Below are 18,626 nucleotides of genomic sequence, written 5' to 3'. Positions count from 1 at the left end.
TTTTTTTTTTTTTTTTTGGTGGCTGCATAATATTCCATTGTATAAAAACACCACATCTTTATCCATTCATCTTTTGATGGACATCTTGGCTCTTTCCATAGTTTGGCTATTGTGGACATTGCTGCTATAAACATTGGGGTGCATGTACCCCTTCGGAACACTGCATTTGTATCTTTGGGGTAAATACCCGGTAGTTCAATTGCTGGGTCATAGGGTAGCTCTATTGTCAGCTTTTTGAGGAACCTCCATACTGTTTTCCAGATTGGCTGCACCAGCTTGGATTCCCACCAACCATGTCGGAGGGTTCCAAATTGGGAAGTTTTTAGCCATTGTTTCTTAAAATATTTTTCTGCCCCATTCTCTCTCTTTCTTCTCTCTGAAACTCCAGTTATACTTTTGTTAGTTTGCATGATTTTTAAAAAAGATTTTATTTATTTGAGAGAGAGAGAGACTGACCAACCGACCGACCTTGAGCAGGGGGTAGAGGGAGCGGAGGGAGAAGGACAAGCAGACTCCCTGCTGAGCAGGGAGCTCGACATGGGGCTTGATCCCAGGATCTTGGGATCATGACCTGAGCCAAAACCAAGAGCTGAATGCTTAACTGATTGCGCCACCATCTAAGCTCCCCAGCCCTGTTTCTTTTTTTTTTAATTAAAATTTTATTCCATTGATGAAAGTAGAACAGTTGTAGTGATATTTCTTAAGGTTCACTAGTCTTTTTTTTTCTTTGATTACTGTAGCTTTGTAATATATTTTTCCCCACTAATCCTTATTTTTGCAATTGCCAATGTGCTATTTTGCCCATCCAGTGAACTTTTCATGCATTATATTTTTCAGTTCTAAAATTTTCATTTGATTCTTTTATAGTTTCCAGGTCACTGCTGAGATGCCTTATCTATACCTTTGTTATCACCATCTATTTCTATAAGTCCTTGAACATACTTATATCTGCATCAAAATTTTTGTTTACTAGTTTGAACATCAGTGTCATTTACGGTCTGTTTCTATTGAATTGCTAAATTTATCTACTTTTTTCTTGATTATGAGTCACTTTTTTTGCTTTTTCATATGTCTAGTAATTTTTTATTGTATGTTGCGAGTTTCCATGATTGATTTTAGGAGGTCTGGACTATGTCATCTTCCTTTAAAGGGTTTAAATTTTGTTCTGACAGGTGATTAAATTATTGACAGATTCTTTTGTCCCATAGGGCTTGATTTCATTCTTTGTTGGGGCAGCTCTATTTTTATTTTTATTTATTTATTTTTAAAGATTTTATTTATTTATTCATGAGAGACAGAGGGAGAGGCAGAGGGAGAAGCAGGCTCCCCAATGAGCAGGGAGCCTGACGCGGGACTCGATCCCAGGATCCCAGGATCATGACCCAAGCGGAAGGCAGACACTTAACCATCTGAGCCATCCAGGCACCCTCTATTTTTATTTTGAATTTAGTCTTAGAATGTGGACTGTACTCCCAAGGTATAACCTTTTTAGGGTCTCAACTGAATGCCCAGGATGCCTACTCATGTCTTTTCGTTCTGATCTAAGACTGCAGTGTCTCCAGCCCTTTATGATTCAGGTCTCAGACCCGCAGCAGGTGATTTCTGTTAGGTGTCTAAGTCTTGACCGACACAGATACAGCTCAGTGTGTGGCCAGGAACCCATGGTGAATCCTCATGCAAGGTTGTTTCCCTCTTTCTCTCTCCTCTGGTACCCTGCTACAAATTCCATCTGTTTCAGCAGCCTGGAATTCTGTTTGCTACCTCCTTGCTCAGCTCAGTGACACTGCCATTTTCTACCTGAGCATTATCTCAATGCACAATGGTTGAGAAATTCCCCCAGTGTGGTTGGTACAATTATGGGCCTCACTTCATATATTTTTCTTCATTTCAAGGATTGAAGTCCCATAATTCTTGTTCAGTGCTTAAAAACCGTTACCTCATATATTTTGTCTACTTTTGTCACGTGTCCCCAAGATGACCCCAAAGTTTGGTGATTAGGACTCACAGGACTCAGAATGTAGTGAGTAGTACTCATAGCCAACATTAAATAAGTATGATGATATCTGTGTTGAGGAAGTTCCCTCTTTCCCTAATTTGCTGGAAATGTTTATAGTGAATAGATACTGAATTTTGTTGATCTTTTCAATGACCAAGCTTTTTGTTTCATTGATTTTTCTACATTGTTTTTCTTTTCTTTTCATGTTTCATTGTGCGCTCTTTATTCTTTCCATCTGCTACTTTGGGTTTAATTTGCCCTTTTTAAAAAGTTTTTAAGGTGGAGTTTAGATTACTATTACTTGTAAATCTTTTTTTTTTTTTTTTAATGATAGCACTAAGTTTTATTAGGGATTTCATTAAGGTTAAATCTCTAGAAATGAGGGAGTCACTTAGGGGGCGCAAAGCTGGTAAATCGCCTCAGATCTCATAATGAACCACTGGTTCAGGCTGTTTGGTGGGATCTCTGCCTTGTTCCAGGTACAGATTATTATAAGGATTCTGCTTTAGCCCCACAGATTGGTAGGTTAGATAAGTCTCCCCAACTCAGAACATGAACAGCACGAAGGCCACAAAGCCAAAGAGGTGCTTACACGTGAGATTCCAGGAAATAGGCATGGGGGATGTATCCACACAGTTCCTGATAGACATGTCAAGGTCCCAGGGTGTTGGTACACCCCAGTTCAACCTCAGGTCGGGGTGGTCCCAGTCATACCATGGATCTCTCCCTGCCCTGAGCGGTCAGAGAGCTTCAGGTAGTCATCATACCCCATGCCATATTCCCAGGACACTTGGTAGTCTTCTACACACATATACTTCTTGGCAGTGGTGGCCTGTTCTTCTGGAATCTTGGGGTAGGACCCCAGGAACGTGTCCTTGGTAATGTGCAAAGCTGTCGTTGTACCCAAGGGCACCATGGTTCGGGCTGCCCTTTTTAGCCATTGGACTCCCAGGACCCATGCCCGGGCCTCCACCATCTTCGCCTTCCTCACGTAGCAGATCTTCTTCTCGTTTAAACTATATACTACAGTTTTTTATCCTATATATTTTCATACTGTAAAGTATGTGAATACGCTTTTATACTAAACACTATATAGTTGCATCCCATGTTTTGTTTTTATTTTCATTTTGTTCCACATATTTTCTAAGTTCTTCTGTGACTTTCTTTGATCCATGAGTTAATAAAAAGTGTGTCGTTTAATTTCCAAATACTTGAAGAATTTCCCAGTATTTTTTTTCCTTTTCTTTTAGAGAGAGAGTGCACATACTTGAGTGGGGGTGGGGCAGGAGGGGCAGAGGGAGAGAGAGAGAATCTTAAGCAGGTTCCACACCTTGGTACGGAGCCCCATGTGGGGCTTGATCTCATGACCCATGAGATCATGACCTGAGCCGAAATCAAGAGTCAGATGCTTAACCAACTGAACCACCCAGGAACAACTGCTCCTCCCCCGTATTTTCTTTTATTGGTTTCTAGTTTAGTTTCACTGTGGCCTGAGAACATACTTTGTATGATTTCCATCCTTACTCTAGTTTATTTAGACTTACTTTATGGCCCAACATATATTTAATTTTGGTAAATATTTCTGTGCACTCAAAAAGAGTTTTTATTCTATTGTTGAGTGTTAAATGTCTATTTAATCACTTTGGTTGGCTGGTAGTTTTGTTCAAGTCTTACAGGATTCTAATTTGATAGGGTTCCCCCCATCCCTTTAGTACTTTAAAGATGCTGAACCAAAAAATTGGGGTGCCTGACTGGCTCAGTTGGAAGAGCATGGAACTGTTAATCTTGGGGTTGTGAGTTCAAGCCCCCCATTGGATGTAGAGATTACTTAAATAAATAAAACCTAAAAAAAAAAAAGAATAAGATGATGTACCAGTTACTATTGGGTTGCATGATTTTTGACAAGATGTGTGCTATCATTCTTACCTTTCTTCTTCTGCCCATAGTGTGATATGCTACTTTGAAGATTTTCTCTTATCACTGGCTTTCAGCAGTGCCCTAGTGTGATTTCCTTAAGCTTCTTTTGCTCAGTTCTTATTGAACTGCTCAGATCTGTTGCTCATATAGTTTTCAGATTTTTGCCCTATGTTTTCAAATTTGTATTCCCATTCCCTTATTTCTGGGACTTGAATTTTGTGTGTGTTGAGCTACTTTGATACTGTTCAACAGGTTGCTAATGTTCTGTTCCTTTTGTTTCCCCCCTGTCTTTTGTCTCAGTGTTTCATTTTGGATAGATTCTCCTTTGTTTTCCAAAGATTTTATTCTTTTATTTGAGAGAGAAAGTTTATGTTTTAGGGTGCTGGATTTTATCATTTTGTTAGGGAATTTTGGACTTGTTTTAGCATGCAATTAAGTTACTTTGGATTAATTTGATCTTTCAAGTCTTGCTGTTACAGTTTGTCATGGTACATCATCGTCTAGGTCTAATTTAGCCCTTCTAATTAGGCATTGCTATTCTCAGGACCCTTTTGTAGGTCTTGTGTATTGAGATCTCTTACTCTGGCTGGTAGCAACACAAACTGTTCCTTGCCCTTTGTGAACTTCAGGAATTACTTGGCCTACTGTTGTCTAGTAGTTCTTATGTTTGCCTTGGGTAGTTTGTTCTTAACTCATGTTTAAGAAGATCCTTCTATATATATCGGGAACTCTCTCATGTAGCTCTTCCTCTTTTTGTTTTTTGCCCTACAAACTCTAGCTGCTTTGGCTTCTACTAACTGTGATACGACTATTTAAAAAAGATTTATTTATTTATTTTAGAGAGAGCATGCGCACACGAGCAGGGGGAGGGATAAAGGGAGAGAATCTATAAGCAGACTCCCTGCTGAGTGGGGAACTGAAATGGGGGCTCAATCCCAGGACCCCAAGATCATGACCCAAGCCAAAATCAGGAGTCAGATGCTCAACCAACTGAGCCATGCAGGCACCCGTATAATTCTTTATCAAATTAGTGAGACTGCCTGCTTCCTACATAGTAGTGTCCTGTAATGCTTCTAGGTAGAATACAGTTGCCCTTTCTGCCCTTGACCCTGGGCCACCATTGTCATCACTATAGATAAGTACTGTTAGGCATTGGATTCTTTCATGAAGCATGATAATTTTGAGATCATATTGTGTTTAATATTCTAATATTAGATATTCTCATGTTGAATACTATTCTGTTATATGGCTATACTACATTTTGTAGATAACCCCACACTAAATTTAGAGGACTGTATCATCAAAAAAAATGTACTTATACTATTTTACCGTTATGTTAAAAGTATTAATTTATTGGTATTGTAAAATTAAAAAGTTAAATTATTTTTATACTCAGTGTTCATTGGTTTGTTCATTTTAATTCAGTTTTTCATTGACTAATTTTTTGAAAGGTCTTTTTAAAATTTCATTTCTTTCCTTTAGGTGTTTTTGTGGTCGCTTGGTCAAGCAACATGCTTGTTTTACTGCAAGTCTTGCCATGAAATACTCAGATGTGAAATTGGGTGACCATTTTAATCAGACATTAGAAGAATGGTCTGTGGAAACGCATACAGAACAGAGCCCAACGGATGCTTATGGAGTCATAAATTTTCAAGGGGGTTCTCATTCCTACAGAGCTAAGGTATGTCACATACTTGATTTTTTTAACTTCATTTATCTTGTTCTCTAAATAATATATAATACATTTATTATCTGAAAATTTATGTAGCAGATCAGAAAGTTAGTCTCAGTCATTTCTTTATTTTAAAGTTCTTTGTATAAGTGCATATACATATAGAAGTGTTACATCTTGGTGAACTGAACATTCTCTCATTATGAAATGTTTTTAATCTTGTCATTTTCTTTCTTTCTTTTTAAGATTTTATTTTTGAGAGAGTGAGAGAGAGAGCACAAGCAGGGGGAGGGGGAGAGGGAGAAGCAGAAGCAGACTCCCTGCTGGCAGGTAGCCCAATGTGGGGCTCAATCCCAGGACCCTGGGATCATGACCTGAGCTGAAGGCAGATGCTTAACTGATTGAGCCACCCAGGTGCCCCTAAGGGGTTTCTTTATAAGGAACACATATTTTTAAGTTTATTATACTGTCTCACTTTTTCTTTGTTCCCTTTTCTTTCTTGTTTGGGATTAAATATTTTTTTATTATTTCTTTTCTTATTAGCATGTTATTTATACATTCTCTTTTCTGTAGATTAATCTTATAATAAACACTACAAAACACATTTTAACTTATTATAAATTAGTCCTTTCACTACTTCTTGGAAGTGCAAGAACCTTTAGAATACTTATAACTGCATTTATTTCTTTCATGACATATGCTTATGCTGGCATAATTTTCACCCCCCCACAACATTATTTTTCATTTATATTTATCAATATTTTACCCTTTATGTTGTTCTTTGTTTTGTCTGCCTCCCTGCCTTGATGGGAAAAGCAGTGGTAAAGGTGGGCACATCTCTCCAAGTTTTCCTTTTCTTTTGGATCCTAATCCCACAGTTTTTCACTGTCTTAGTAGCTCTCTGATGCCTTCATACATGTTACTTATTTTCTCGTTTTTCTATTCCTACCGGCAGAGTTAGTTTAAAACAGTCTAGTCTGCCATTGTCCAAAGTGGAACTCCTCATTTATTCCTTATATATTTTTTAACTTTAAGCTGTTTTCCAAACATGACTTTATGCCAAATATAATAATGAGTTAGACAAAAGTAATATAGGAAGACTTAATATAGAACAAATCTCATTACAAAATTCTTTTTTTAATCTTTTTTAAATTTATATTTATTTATTTTTAAAGATTTTATTTATTTATTTGACAGAGAGAGACACAGCGAGAGAGGGAACACAAGCAGGGGGAGTGGGAGAGGGAGAAGCAGGCCTCCTGCCGAGCAGGGAGCCCGATGCAGGGCTCTATCCCAGTACCCTGGGACCATAACCTGAGCCGAAGGCAGACACTTAACAACTGAGCCACCAAGGCGCGCCCCCCCCCCCCCCCCCCCCGCTTTTTAAAAAAAATTTATTAGAGCACTAGCTGGGGGGGGGGGCGGAGGTGGTGGGGCGGGGGCAGAGGGAGAAGCAGTTTCCTCGCTTAGTGAGCAGGGAGCCTGACGCAGGGCTGGATCCCAGGACCCTGAGATCACAACCTGAGCCAAAGGCAGATGTTTAACCGACTGAGCCACCCAGATGCCCCTCATTACAAATGTTTTTTTTTTTTTTTTTAAGATTTTATTTATTTGAGAGAGAAAATGAGAGACACAGAGAGAGCATGAGGGGTGGGGAGGGTCAGAGGGGGAATCAGACTCCCTGCTGAGCAGGGATCCTGATGCAGGACTTGATCCTGGGACTCCAGGATCATGACCTGAGCCAAAGGCAGTTGCTTAACCAACTGAGCCACCCAGGTGCCCCCATTATAAACATCTTAAGGGACTCTGGGGTATTCTCAGTTTGGTAGAATTCTGATACTTTGGGTTCTGATATTTTAGAGTATTTTTCATTGGTATTTGATCTCTGGTTGTAAAGCAATGGACAGTATATTGTTTTGCAAAGAACCTTTGTTAGAGATGATTAAAAATGTTTTTCTTCGGGGCACCTGGGTGGCTCAGTTGGTTAAGCGTCTGCCTTCGGCTCAGGTCATGATCCCAGGGTCCTGGGATCGAGCCCTACATTGGGCTCCCTGCTCCGCGGAGGGCCTGCTTCTTCCTCTCCCACTCCCCCTGCTTGTGTTCCCTCTCTCACTGTCTCTCTCTCTGTCAAATAAATAAATAAAATCTTTAACAAAAAAAATGTTTTTCTTCTAACATATGAATATTTCAGATTTCTTATGAGCTAAATCATCTAGGTACATCAAACCAAGAAAATGAGTTAGAGTGGTCAATAGCAAGTAAGTTTTGTGAAGTCACTTAAGACAAAGGTAAGTTGTTTAATCTTGTAAACCAGAGGAAGTTATTTCACAGATGTGACAGCTTATTTTCTATAGAATTTTTAAAAAATTAAATTTATAAATCCATCTGATTACCTTGAAATATTGAGTAAAAAATATCTTTGTTATTTTACTGCATAATCACAATTCTGTGATAAATAGACCAGATCATTGACAAAACTTTCAAACACATAATACAGTATTTGCCTCTCCTAATAGCAAGAGTTGTAGAAGCTTCCATTTTTCTTTTCCATTTTTCTTTCCTTTTTTTTTTTTTTGTTTTACTTATTTGAGAGAGAGAGAACAAGCGGGAGAGCGAGAACACAAACGGGGAGGGGCAGAGGGAGAGGTAGAAGCATACTCCCCACTGAGCAGGGAGCCTAACTTGGGGGGCTTGATTCCGGTGCTCCAGGATCATGACCTGAGCCTAAGGCAGACCTTAACTGACTGAGCCACCCAGGCACCCCATTCTTCTTCTTTCTTTTTCCCGTTTCTCATCACCATAGCTAGCCTTTAGCAGTTCCCACTAGTGCATATTCATAGTCAAACAAGTCAGTAAGTAACTGGGGGTAAATTTGTAAATTGGATGAATGGTAATTGAGTTTATATAAATAGGAGGAGGAACATATTTATGTTTTAAAGGTTAAAAATTAGAGTACCACTGCTTCTATGGCTCTTACAGAATGATTTTCCAACTTTAAAATCATTTACTATTGCTTATTCCTAGGGGTGTTAAGTATATTAAAAGTAACCTATCAAATCTATAATAATCTGAACTAAACATTTTTCTAATGTCAAATAATGTTGCATTATGAAACCTGTGAACATATTCAGTTATTTTGTCCTTTAAAAATCTTTTTTAGTATGTGAGACTGTCATACGACACCAAACCTGAAGTCATTCTGCAACTTCTGCTTAAAGAATGGCAAATGGAATTACCCAAACTTGTTATCTCTGTGCATGGGGGCATGCAGAAATTTGAGCTTCACCCACGAATCAAGCAGCTGCTTGGAAAGGGTCTTATTAAAGCTGCAGTTACAACCGGAGCCTGGATTTTAACTGGAGGAGTAAACACAGGTAATGTGATGATTATACCAATTTTATTTAGTGTGTGTGTAAATGTTTCACAATATCAATTAAATATTTGAAATAATAATCAACACCAAGTATCAGTATATTCAGTTTTTCTGTTAAATAATCTGTATACTTCCTAAGTATAAATGGTAACTGTAAAGTATTTGGTTTTCATTTACTCTTAAAAAATAATACACTTTAGAGCAGGTATTGACAAACTGTGGTCCCATGCATCAAATCCAACCCATTCTTTGTTTTGGTAGATAAAGGTTTATTGGAACAGAGCCACAATCCTTTGATTTTGTATTATATGTAGTTACATTTGTGTTGCAACAGTAGAGGTGAATAGTTGTGAGACTGTTTACCTTGCAAACCCTAAAATATTTACTGTTTGACCGTTCACACAAAAAGGTTGTTGATCCCTACTACAGAGCAAAGTTTTATTCCTGTCACTTTCTGACTTCTGGTAAATTGATGTAAGAATGGCAGTCCATTGCCTAGGCAGTGGTAAGAACTAGCTTTCAAAATTAGTTTTTAATATACTATAATTTTTCATTGCATATCTTCTCTACGACATATACAGGTTAGATATAAGAAAAGCAAATTTTAATATCCAAAGTAAAATGTAATTATTACTTAAATTAGCTTGCAGACATCTAATTCATTATGAACAACTGGTTTTTGAACCTCATTGTATGTCAGGCATTCTTCTGGCTGCTGAAGATATAGCATTCACAAAACAAAATGTTTACCTTAGTGGAACTTATATTCTAGTGGAGAAGATGTAGATAACAAACAGATAACTAAATATGTTATATGTTAGATGATAAGTGCTATGGGGACAGATGAAATACAGAGAAGGGATGGTAGAGAGGGCTTCATTAATAAGGTGACATTTGAGTAGAGATTGAAGGAAATGAGGGAGCATGGTAAGGATAATGTGAGGCAGAGCATTTAAAAGAGAAAAAACTGCTGGTGTGTTGGAAGAATGGTAAGAAGGGTCCAATGTAGCTAAGTAGAATGAACCCAAGGAGTGCTAGGTGATGAGGTCAGGAAGTTATGGGAGTGGGGTAGGGTGGTGAATAGCAGGGGCAATAGGCACATCATTATATAAAGCCGTATAGGCTATTAAAAGCACTTTCGTGTTTGCTTTGAATAAGAAGGGAAGATTTTAAGCAGAGAGTTGACAAGAGCAAAGATCACTTGGATGATGTTTTGAAAATAGACTGAACAGGCAAGGCAGCAACTGGAAGACCAGTGAAGATGCTATTTCCATAATCCGGGTGAGGAATGAGATCTCATGCATTAAAAAAGGAAATTGAGTGTTGTATTGGTTTTCTAGGGCTGCCGTAACAAAAGACCACAGACTGGGTGGCTTAAACAAAATTAATTTATTTTCTCACAGTTTTGGAGGTCCAAGATCAAGATGTTAGCAGGTTGGTTCCTTCTGAGGCCTCTCTCTGTGGCTTGTAGATGACCACCTTCTCACTGTGGCCTCTTCACCACGCATGTGCATTCCTGGTGGCTCTTTTTGTGTCCCAAAATTTCACCTTCTTAAAAGGACACCAGGCAGATTGATTAGGTCCCACCCTAGTGGCCTCATTTTTAAATGTATAACCTCTTTAAAGGACCTGTCTCCAAATATGGTCACACTTCGAGGTACTGGGATTAGGATTTCAATATATGAATTTTGGGAAGGATACAATTCAACCCCTAAGTGATAATGAGGAGTCATATGCTCTTTTGAATTGTCTTTTCTACTTTTCTCCTAATTTTTGATTCAGTTGGACAACTTTTGTAGTTGCTTGTTGTGTGTGTGTGTTTTGCTTATGGTCCTGAGCCATACTCTTCATTTTTTTTTAGATGATGTGTAGAGCAATAACAAAAAACTACAGTTACTTACAGGAGGAATCTAAGAGAGGACTAGGCCTAACAACATGGTAAAAGTTACTTTTACGTGTGTTTCAGGCAGTTGTAGTGATTTGACATTGTGGGGTTTTTTTGTTTTGTTTTGTTTTGTTTTGTTTTGTTTTTGGTCCTTGTGTTTTCTTTTGTAAGTTTGTCTTTTGGACCTTGTTGCTTTTTATCTTCGTGTAAAGAAAAATATCAACAATTATAATGTTATAGATTGAGTACAGGATTATTCTGAAAACAGTAACTACTTTCACATAAGGTAAATTAAATTTTATATGAACAGGTGTGGCAAAACATGTTGGTGATGCCCTCAAAGAACATGCTTCCAGATCATCTCGAAAGATTTGCACTATTGGAATAGCACCCTGGGGAGTGATTGAAAACAGAAATGATCTTGTTGGGAGAGATGTAAGAATGATTTTAAAAATTTCTTATATTTGAACTTGTATAAACAAAATTAGAGCAAGAATAGTGCAAGTCACCTTAAACTATTCATGATCATACCATACTTTTCAAATTATGTTTAAAAAGTATTTTCCTGAGGGGCGCCTGGGTGGCTCAGTTGTTGAGTGTCTGCCTTCGGCTCAGGTCATGATCCAGAGTCCTGGGATTGAGCCCCACATCGGGCTCCCTCCTCCGTAGGGAGCCTGCTTCTCCCTCTCCCATTCCCCCTGCTTGTGCCCCCTCTCTCGCTGTGTCTCTCTCTGTCAAATAAATAAAATCTTAAAAAAAAAAAAAGGTATTTTCCTGAGGTTTTCTTTTCCTTTTTTCCTGAGGTTTTCTTATGATCCTTCCAAGAATGCATTCATAGATATAAGTAATTGTCGTTATAGTATTAGTACGTTTTGGTTTCGGCCTTTCTCTATAACTATTTTACAACTTTTCCAAATCATGCTAGTCTTTGTAATTAAATTTTTAATGACTGTATGTTATTAAGAACTAATTTTACTGTCACTAAGTTAGTAATCAAATGTTAGTGTTTTATTTGAGTAGGTTAAGGACATGTGAATTGGTTATTAATATTTATCAAGAGAGTACTAAAAAAGAATTACTGAATTATAATGATCACTTTCAAGTGCAATTAAATTTCTAATATCAATTTTAAAGATTGTATGAGGGCTAGAAAAATGGAAACTATAATTGATATTAGATTGTTCTTATTCAGTGTCCTTTGTGTATTACACTTTATTCATTAATAACCTAACAGTTTCTTCATACTATATACTCATTTATTTTGTTTCTTTTGCATGTGATAATAAAATAATATATATTCTGCAATAAGAGTTGAAATATAATTGTATGGTCTGACCCATTATTGATTAATCATCAGCTGGCTTAAAAGCTTGTGCTTTTTGACATATTGTTTGACATTTTCTATTTGTTACTATATTGTAAATAGAATTTTACCACCTTCTTGCCTTTACAGATTATTTTAAAGTTTATTTTTTCTTTATATTATATTAAATCCTCCCCACTAACTTATGTTTGCTATTGTTTAGGTGGTTGCTCCTTATCAAACCTTGTTGAACCCTCTGAGCAAATTGAATGTTCTGAATAATCTACATTCCCATTTCATATTGGTGGATGATGGCACTGTTGGAAAGTATGGGGCAGAAGTCAGATTGAGAAGAGAACTTGAAAAAACTATTAATCAGCAAAGAATTCATGCTAGTAAGGGAATTTATAAATTTGTTACTGTTCAAATTATTCTAGGTATATTAATGGCCAGCAACATTCTAAAAAGGTTCTTTAAAGTGCTCATTTCCTTTTGTGGCAAGACAACATATGAAACAACAAAAATGACTGACCTTAGACAAAATAGACTTAGGGAAAGAAGTCTGAGGCCAAATAGGGTACTCAGATATTGATGCCAAAGCCACAGAAGTTCATTGAAAGCTCTTGCTATTGTAATCCTATTGCAGCCCAAGGAATTCAGAAATATTTTTAATGTGTGATATATTCTAATACATGACTTGAAATTCAGGATTGAAGAGGAAAAAGGAATACTTTATTGCAAAGTAAGAATCATCTTGTTTAAAGTTTATAGCATGAATAGGTGTCACTCTTTGGTAGTTAAGTCTTAAAAGTTGGTATTCTTGACACTTGTCTTTCTTACCAACCACGATCATACTTCCTGGTTCAACATTTAGATTTTAGTTTCAGAAAGAAGAAATTTTATAATCCAAGGAAGGTGGGCTCTGTGACAAAGTGAAATAGAAATACAAAATTATAGAACAGTGCATTCAGATATGATGGAGTCATATCCCCTCCCGAAATTTAGGAACATTTTAGAATCCTACAGTTACTTGTATTTTGGATTCTCTCACTGCATTGCAGGTTATTGTAAAAACAAAAATTGGTATTCTTCACTAAATCTTTTCTGTTACTCTTGTAGAGGTTCTGGATTTTATTGATCAGTTCCATTTATATAATCCTGACTGTCATTAACTTCTATATTAATGTCTCAATGCATTTGAAATCAGAAATATACATTTTAAAAGTGAATAAAAACAAATATACATTAGAAGTTCAATTCATACAGTATTGAAAAGCAAACTAGGGTTACCTGGGTGGCTCAGTCGTTAAGCGTCTGCCTTCGGCTCAGGTCATGGTCCCAGGGTCCTGGGATCGAGCCCTGCGTTGGGCTCCCTACTCGGTGGGAGGCCTGCTCCTCCCTCTCCCACTCCCCCTGCTTGTGTTCCCTCTCTTGCGCGCGGTCTCTCTCTCTGTCAAATAAATAAATAAATCTTTAAAAAAAAAAAAAGAAAAGCAAATTAGGGGTGCCTGGGTGGCTTATTTGGTGGAGCATATGACTCTTGATCTTGGGGTTGTAAGTTAGAGCCCCACCTTGAGTGAAGGGATTACTTAAAAAAAATCTTTAAAAAACAAACTAAAAAACAAATTGGTGTTATAAATTTCTTGTCAAGAGTTCAATTAGTGAAATATACAAAATAATTTTCACTTTTCAGTGAATCTGAATTCTAGTGCATGCCTAATCATTTATTTTCTAACTTTGTCATTTAGAACGACTTTAAGTTAATGAAAAAGTAATTCATTCAGTATTTAATTCACTTAGGCTAGATTGGTATCGTGTTGAATGCTTGAAATGAAGTCAACACAGTCTTAAAAGAAACTATATTTTGGCTTTTAATTTTTATTTTGTGTTTTGATTAAGTAAAAAATAAGATTAAACTACTGTATTTTGCCTAATGTCTTATAAACTTTTACTTTTTTAAGGAATTGGACAAGGTGTCCCTGTGGTGGCACTTATATTTGAGGGCGGGCCAAATGTTATCCTCACAGTTTTAGAGTATCTTCAAGAAAGTCCTCCTGTTCCAGTCGTTGTTTGTGAAGGAACAGGCAGAGCTGCAGATCTACTAGCATATATTCATAAGCAAACAGAAGAGGGAGGGTAAGTGTGTGATTACAAAAAGATTTCAGTAACTATGTAAAGAGGCTTGTGGCTTTTAGAGTATTAGATTCATTTCAGTATTTTATGAACATGAAAATTTAAAGGTTAATACAGTACCTTGTACAGTTTGAGGAAATAGCTTATCTAATACATTATTGGAATGAATTAAAATATAAGTCTACATAGAGAACAATTTTGCAAGATCTGTCAAACATACAGAGGCACATATTTTTGGGCCCATTAGATCCATTTCTAGGAATTGTTTATACAGATGTACTTTTTTATACATGTGAAATACATAAAAAGTTACTCATTACATAAGTGTTTATAAAAGTAAAAGATTGGTACAAAATAGAATGTATATCAAGAGGGCTAGATAAATTGTGGTATATCTACATAACAGAATAGTTTGTAGCTAAGAAAGGTTGGTATCTGTGTACTAGATTTGGGAAATTACCAAAGTATATGTATGGAAAAAGGAAAGCAGTTGAGATGGAACTGGGCAGATGGAAGATAGTGGGAAAGAGACTTTCACGATGAATTTTCATTTTTATGTTTAATAATGTTTTATATCATCATATTTTTGAGCCATATAAATATATTAACTATGAGGAAGAGAGAAAAATGTGAATGTGCTCATGTGTAAGACATCTTGAAGTATTGCTTAATACACCATAATATCTTAAAATTAGGTTTATAGAGTATCTTATAAAATGTGAGTAGTGCTGTTGCAGCACATGCCTTGTAAAACAATTTAAAATAATTCAAAGAACTCTGAGAAACAAACTGAGGGCTCTAGAGGGGAGGGGGCTGGGTCAGCCTGGTGATGGGTATTAAAGAGGGCACGTACTGCATGGAGCACTGGGTGTTATACGCAAACAATGAATCATGGAACACTACATCAAAAACTAATGATGTATGGTGATTAACATAACTTAATAAAATTAAAAAAAAATAATTCAAAGAGAAAAATAACTCCATTTTCCCCCCATATGACTTATAGTTGGGAGTCTCATAAAGGATAATATTTCACTCAGGGTCAAGTATTTAATATTAATACATTATCTCTAAAGGTCTTACATGGATTCACCTATACTTCATATTAGATTCTACAAATAATAGAAATTGAAATCAGTGAATTAATTATGTTTGCTCTCCAGCAATCTTCCTGATGCAGCAGAGCCAGATATTATTTCAACCATCAAAAAAACATTTAACTTTGGCCAGAATGAAGCAGTTCATTTATTTCAAACACTGATGGAGTGCATGAAAAGAAAGGAGCTTGTAAGTAGATTTCAGCAGAATAAGCCTTTTTATTTCATTCAAAACACATTATAAAATAGGTGAAATATTTTTTTTTTAAGATTTTATTTATTTTGAAAGGAAAGAGAGTGCATGTGGGGTGGGGCAAAGGGGGAGGGTCGGGGAGAAAGAAAGAATCCGAAGCAAAATCTGCACTGAGCACTGAGCCCCATGTGGGGCTCCATCCTGGGGCTCGATCCTGTGACTGCGAGATCATGACCTGAGCCAAAACCAAGAGTTGGACACTTACCCAACAGAATGAGCCACTCAAGCACCCTGAAATACTTTTGCTTTTAATTTGGATTTAAAATTTTAAAGTATTTTTTAACCATGTAAAGATGTCATTTATTGGGATCTGGGTGGCTCAGTCGTTAAGCGTCTGCCTTCGGCTCGGGTCATGATCCCAGGATCTTGGGATCGAGCCCCGCATCGGGCTCCCTGCTCTGCGGGAGGCCTGCATCTCCCTCTCCCACTCCCCCTGCTTGTGTTCCCTCTCTCACTGTGTCTCTCTCTCTCAAATAAATAAATAAAATCTTGAAGAAAAAAAGTCATTTATTGTTTTCTTCAAACAGAGTGATATCAGAGAAGGATTATAGTTTTTATATGGTATTGAGACATATATTTGCACTTCTGTTTTAGGAAAAGTTTGATAACTAGGCCTCAACAGATTATATCTAGAATCAAGGAAGAACTGTAAAGAGTAGTTAAAGGCTTCTCTAAAATATATTTGGAGGAGCGCCTGGCTGGCTCAGTCAGTAGAGCAAAGCAACTCTTGATCTCAGGGTTGTACGTTCGAGCCCCACATTGGGTGTAGAGATTACTGAAAAAAAAAAAACTCAAAAAAAAAATAGAATATATTTGGAAAAAAATTTATTTACTCTGAATGCTCAAATTAAAGATCAGTGTTGCTTAATTTCAGTTATCTAAACATAGGCTTAAGTTTTCAGAGAGAAAATTTTTTAACAACTATGACAGGTGGATGATAACATGATTTGATCTGCTGTTTTTCATGCATTTCCTTTTTGTACACAATAAAGTTGCAAAATGTGTATGGGGTTATGATAGTCTTCTACTTTATGAAAAAATGTTATTAAATAAGAACCTCTCAAGTGGCATTTCACTTCAAATAATTTAAAGAAATTTCCAGTAAAAGGATTGAAGAAAACATTTTTCATTCAAGAACACTATTATATAGGGACGCCTGGGTGGCTCAGTTGGTTCAGCGCCTGCCTTCGGCTCAGGTCATGATCCCAGGGTCCTGGGATCAAGTCCTGCATTGGGCTCCCTGCTCAGCGGGGAGCTTTCTCTTCCCTCTGCCTGCTGCTGCCCCTGCTTGTGTACGCTCTCTCTCTTTCTCTCTGACCAATAAATAAACTCTTAAAAAACAAAACAAAAAAAACACATATATACATTACTTGAGTTAAATGTTCACTCTGCAGGAAGAACATCAGGATTTACTCAGACATATAATCTGTAGTCTTAGGCCATAAGTTGCTCACTCTAGTAAAGGACCTAAGATAGGTCAAAAAATGAATATAATATGAAACTAAATATTTTTAGTATACTTGCCATTTTTATTTGGTAAATGATAGGAGTTTTTTAATTTTGTGGGGATTTTTGGTTGAAATGAAGTAATTTCTGATCAAAAACCCCCCAAAACATTATCTCCCATGTAGTCTGAAATTACTTTTTTTATATACCTTATGCCTTAGCTTTGAAAATATAAAGGCATAATATTATGAATTGATCTTTAGATCACGGTTTTCCACATTGGATCAGATGAACATCAAGATATAGATGTAGCAATACTTACTGCACTGCTTAAAGGTAAGATTTAAAAATTTTTTTATTTGTAATATCTTATTTATAGCCTATTTATATAAGATAGAACTTTTTAATCTAGCTAAATGTTTGGGAACTGAATTTTTCAATAATTGTTCTTTGTGGAAGACACAGTGTTACCTTTCTGTGACAGTAAATGGGCTTTTGTTTTGTCTTGTAGAAATTTAAAAAAATTTTTAATTTCTAGCAGGGTTTTTGCCAGCAGACCCATTTAATTACAGTATTAAGAATGTTGCGCATTTTTAATTGGCTGAAAGCAAGTGTTTAAAGGTAACGAGGTCTTGGTTGATAGAAATTAAAACATTCTTAAACATGCTGTTTTCATTCTGAAAGGAAGTTTGGAAAGAAAGCTAGTGGTATCTTTGAGGACTAAAGGGTTAACACACATCCCATTGAACTGTGTTGTCCTCTCATCTTGCCAAAGACATCCAACCGATAAACAGAATTACAGTGAAAAATCTTGCCAAAAATTAGAAGCTGAAACAGTGTCCCATCTGGGTGGGTACTTGAAAGTCCAGGTATGCAGTGAAGTGACAGGAGCAGAGCAAGAGGACACCGTGTTGTTGTTATTCACAAGAATTTCCCAAATATTAGACCATAATAAATTGCCAATAGAATAAACATTTAAAAAATACTATAATAAAATATATTTACATCTTGGGAAAAAGGTATCATAAATAATAGAAAATCAGAAACTCTTATAAAGGGAAAGATCAATAAATGGGATTGCATACATAGAAAAAATAAAAAGAGAACACCTAACCTAATATTTGCCATAGACTTCTTTGTGCTAGCCACTGTGTTTTAGTGTTTTATACTGTTTATCATTTAATCTCACAACAACCCTAGGAGGCAGATTTCCTATTATTTCCTCATTTTATAGGTGAGGAAATTAAGGAATAGGAATCTGGAGGGACCACAAAGAGTTGTTATAAACTAATAGTAAGATGATGACTACCTCATGGAAAAGTGAGTCAATTTATGTAAAAGATGTTACCAGAATAATATAAATGCTTGGGAAAAATGTGGAAAGATGGTTAATATTATAATTAAAACAAAGTATCATTCTCAATGGGGAAAAACTGAGAGCTTTCCCCCTAAGGTCAGGAACGCGGCAGGGATGTCCACTATCACCACTGCTATTCAACATAGTATTGGAAGTCCTAGCCACAGCAATCAGACAACAAAAAGAAATCAAAG

At 36.6% G+C, this 18,626-nt stretch overlaps 2 protein-coding genes and 1 pseudogene across 2 annotated transcripts in view; 2 read left to right on the top strand and 1 right to left on the bottom strand.

Moving 5' to 3' along the window:
- The window catches only part of LOC145723508 (uncharacterized), a 41,251-nt gene extending 32,297 nt beyond the window's left edge, over window positions 1-8,954 (top strand). The window contains exons 4-5 of the mRNA XM_081831075.1: window positions 5,396-5,594; window positions 8,746-8,954. Of these exons, the coding sequence (XP_081687201.1) occupies window positions 5,396-5,479 (84 nt within the window). The 3' untranslated portion in view covers window positions 5,480-5,594; window positions 8,746-8,954. The remainder of the gene's footprint in view (window positions 1-5,395; window positions 5,595-8,745) is intronic.
- LOC102748576 (NADH dehydrogenase [ubiquinone] 1 beta subcomplex subunit 8, mitochondrial pseudogene) lies at window positions 2,268-2,972 on the bottom strand (annotated as a pseudogene).
- LOC145723507 (transient receptor potential cation channel subfamily M member 7-like) lies at window positions 5,451-14,286 on the top strand. The gene is made up of 5 exons (XM_081831073.1): window positions 5,451-5,594; window positions 8,746-8,959; window positions 11,154-11,278; window positions 12,370-12,541; window positions 14,108-14,286. Exons 1-5 carry the CDS (start codon window positions 5,451-5,453, stop codon window positions 14,284-14,286), a joined length of 834 nt encoding a protein of 277 aa, XP_081687199.1.
- The last annotated feature ends 4,340 nt before the right edge of the window (window positions 14,287-18,626 follow it).

This window comes from Leptonychotes weddellii, chromosome 9, assembly GCF_054177405.1.
Source record: "Leptonychotes weddellii isolate Sample4059 chromosome 9, ASM5417740v2, whole genome shotgun sequence".
Taxonomy (NCBI): Eukaryota; Metazoa; Chordata; class Mammalia; order Carnivora; family Phocidae; genus Leptonychotes; species Leptonychotes weddellii.
Note: the sequence above shows the minus strand (reverse complement) of the source record. Positions and strands in the feature narration are given on the sequence as shown.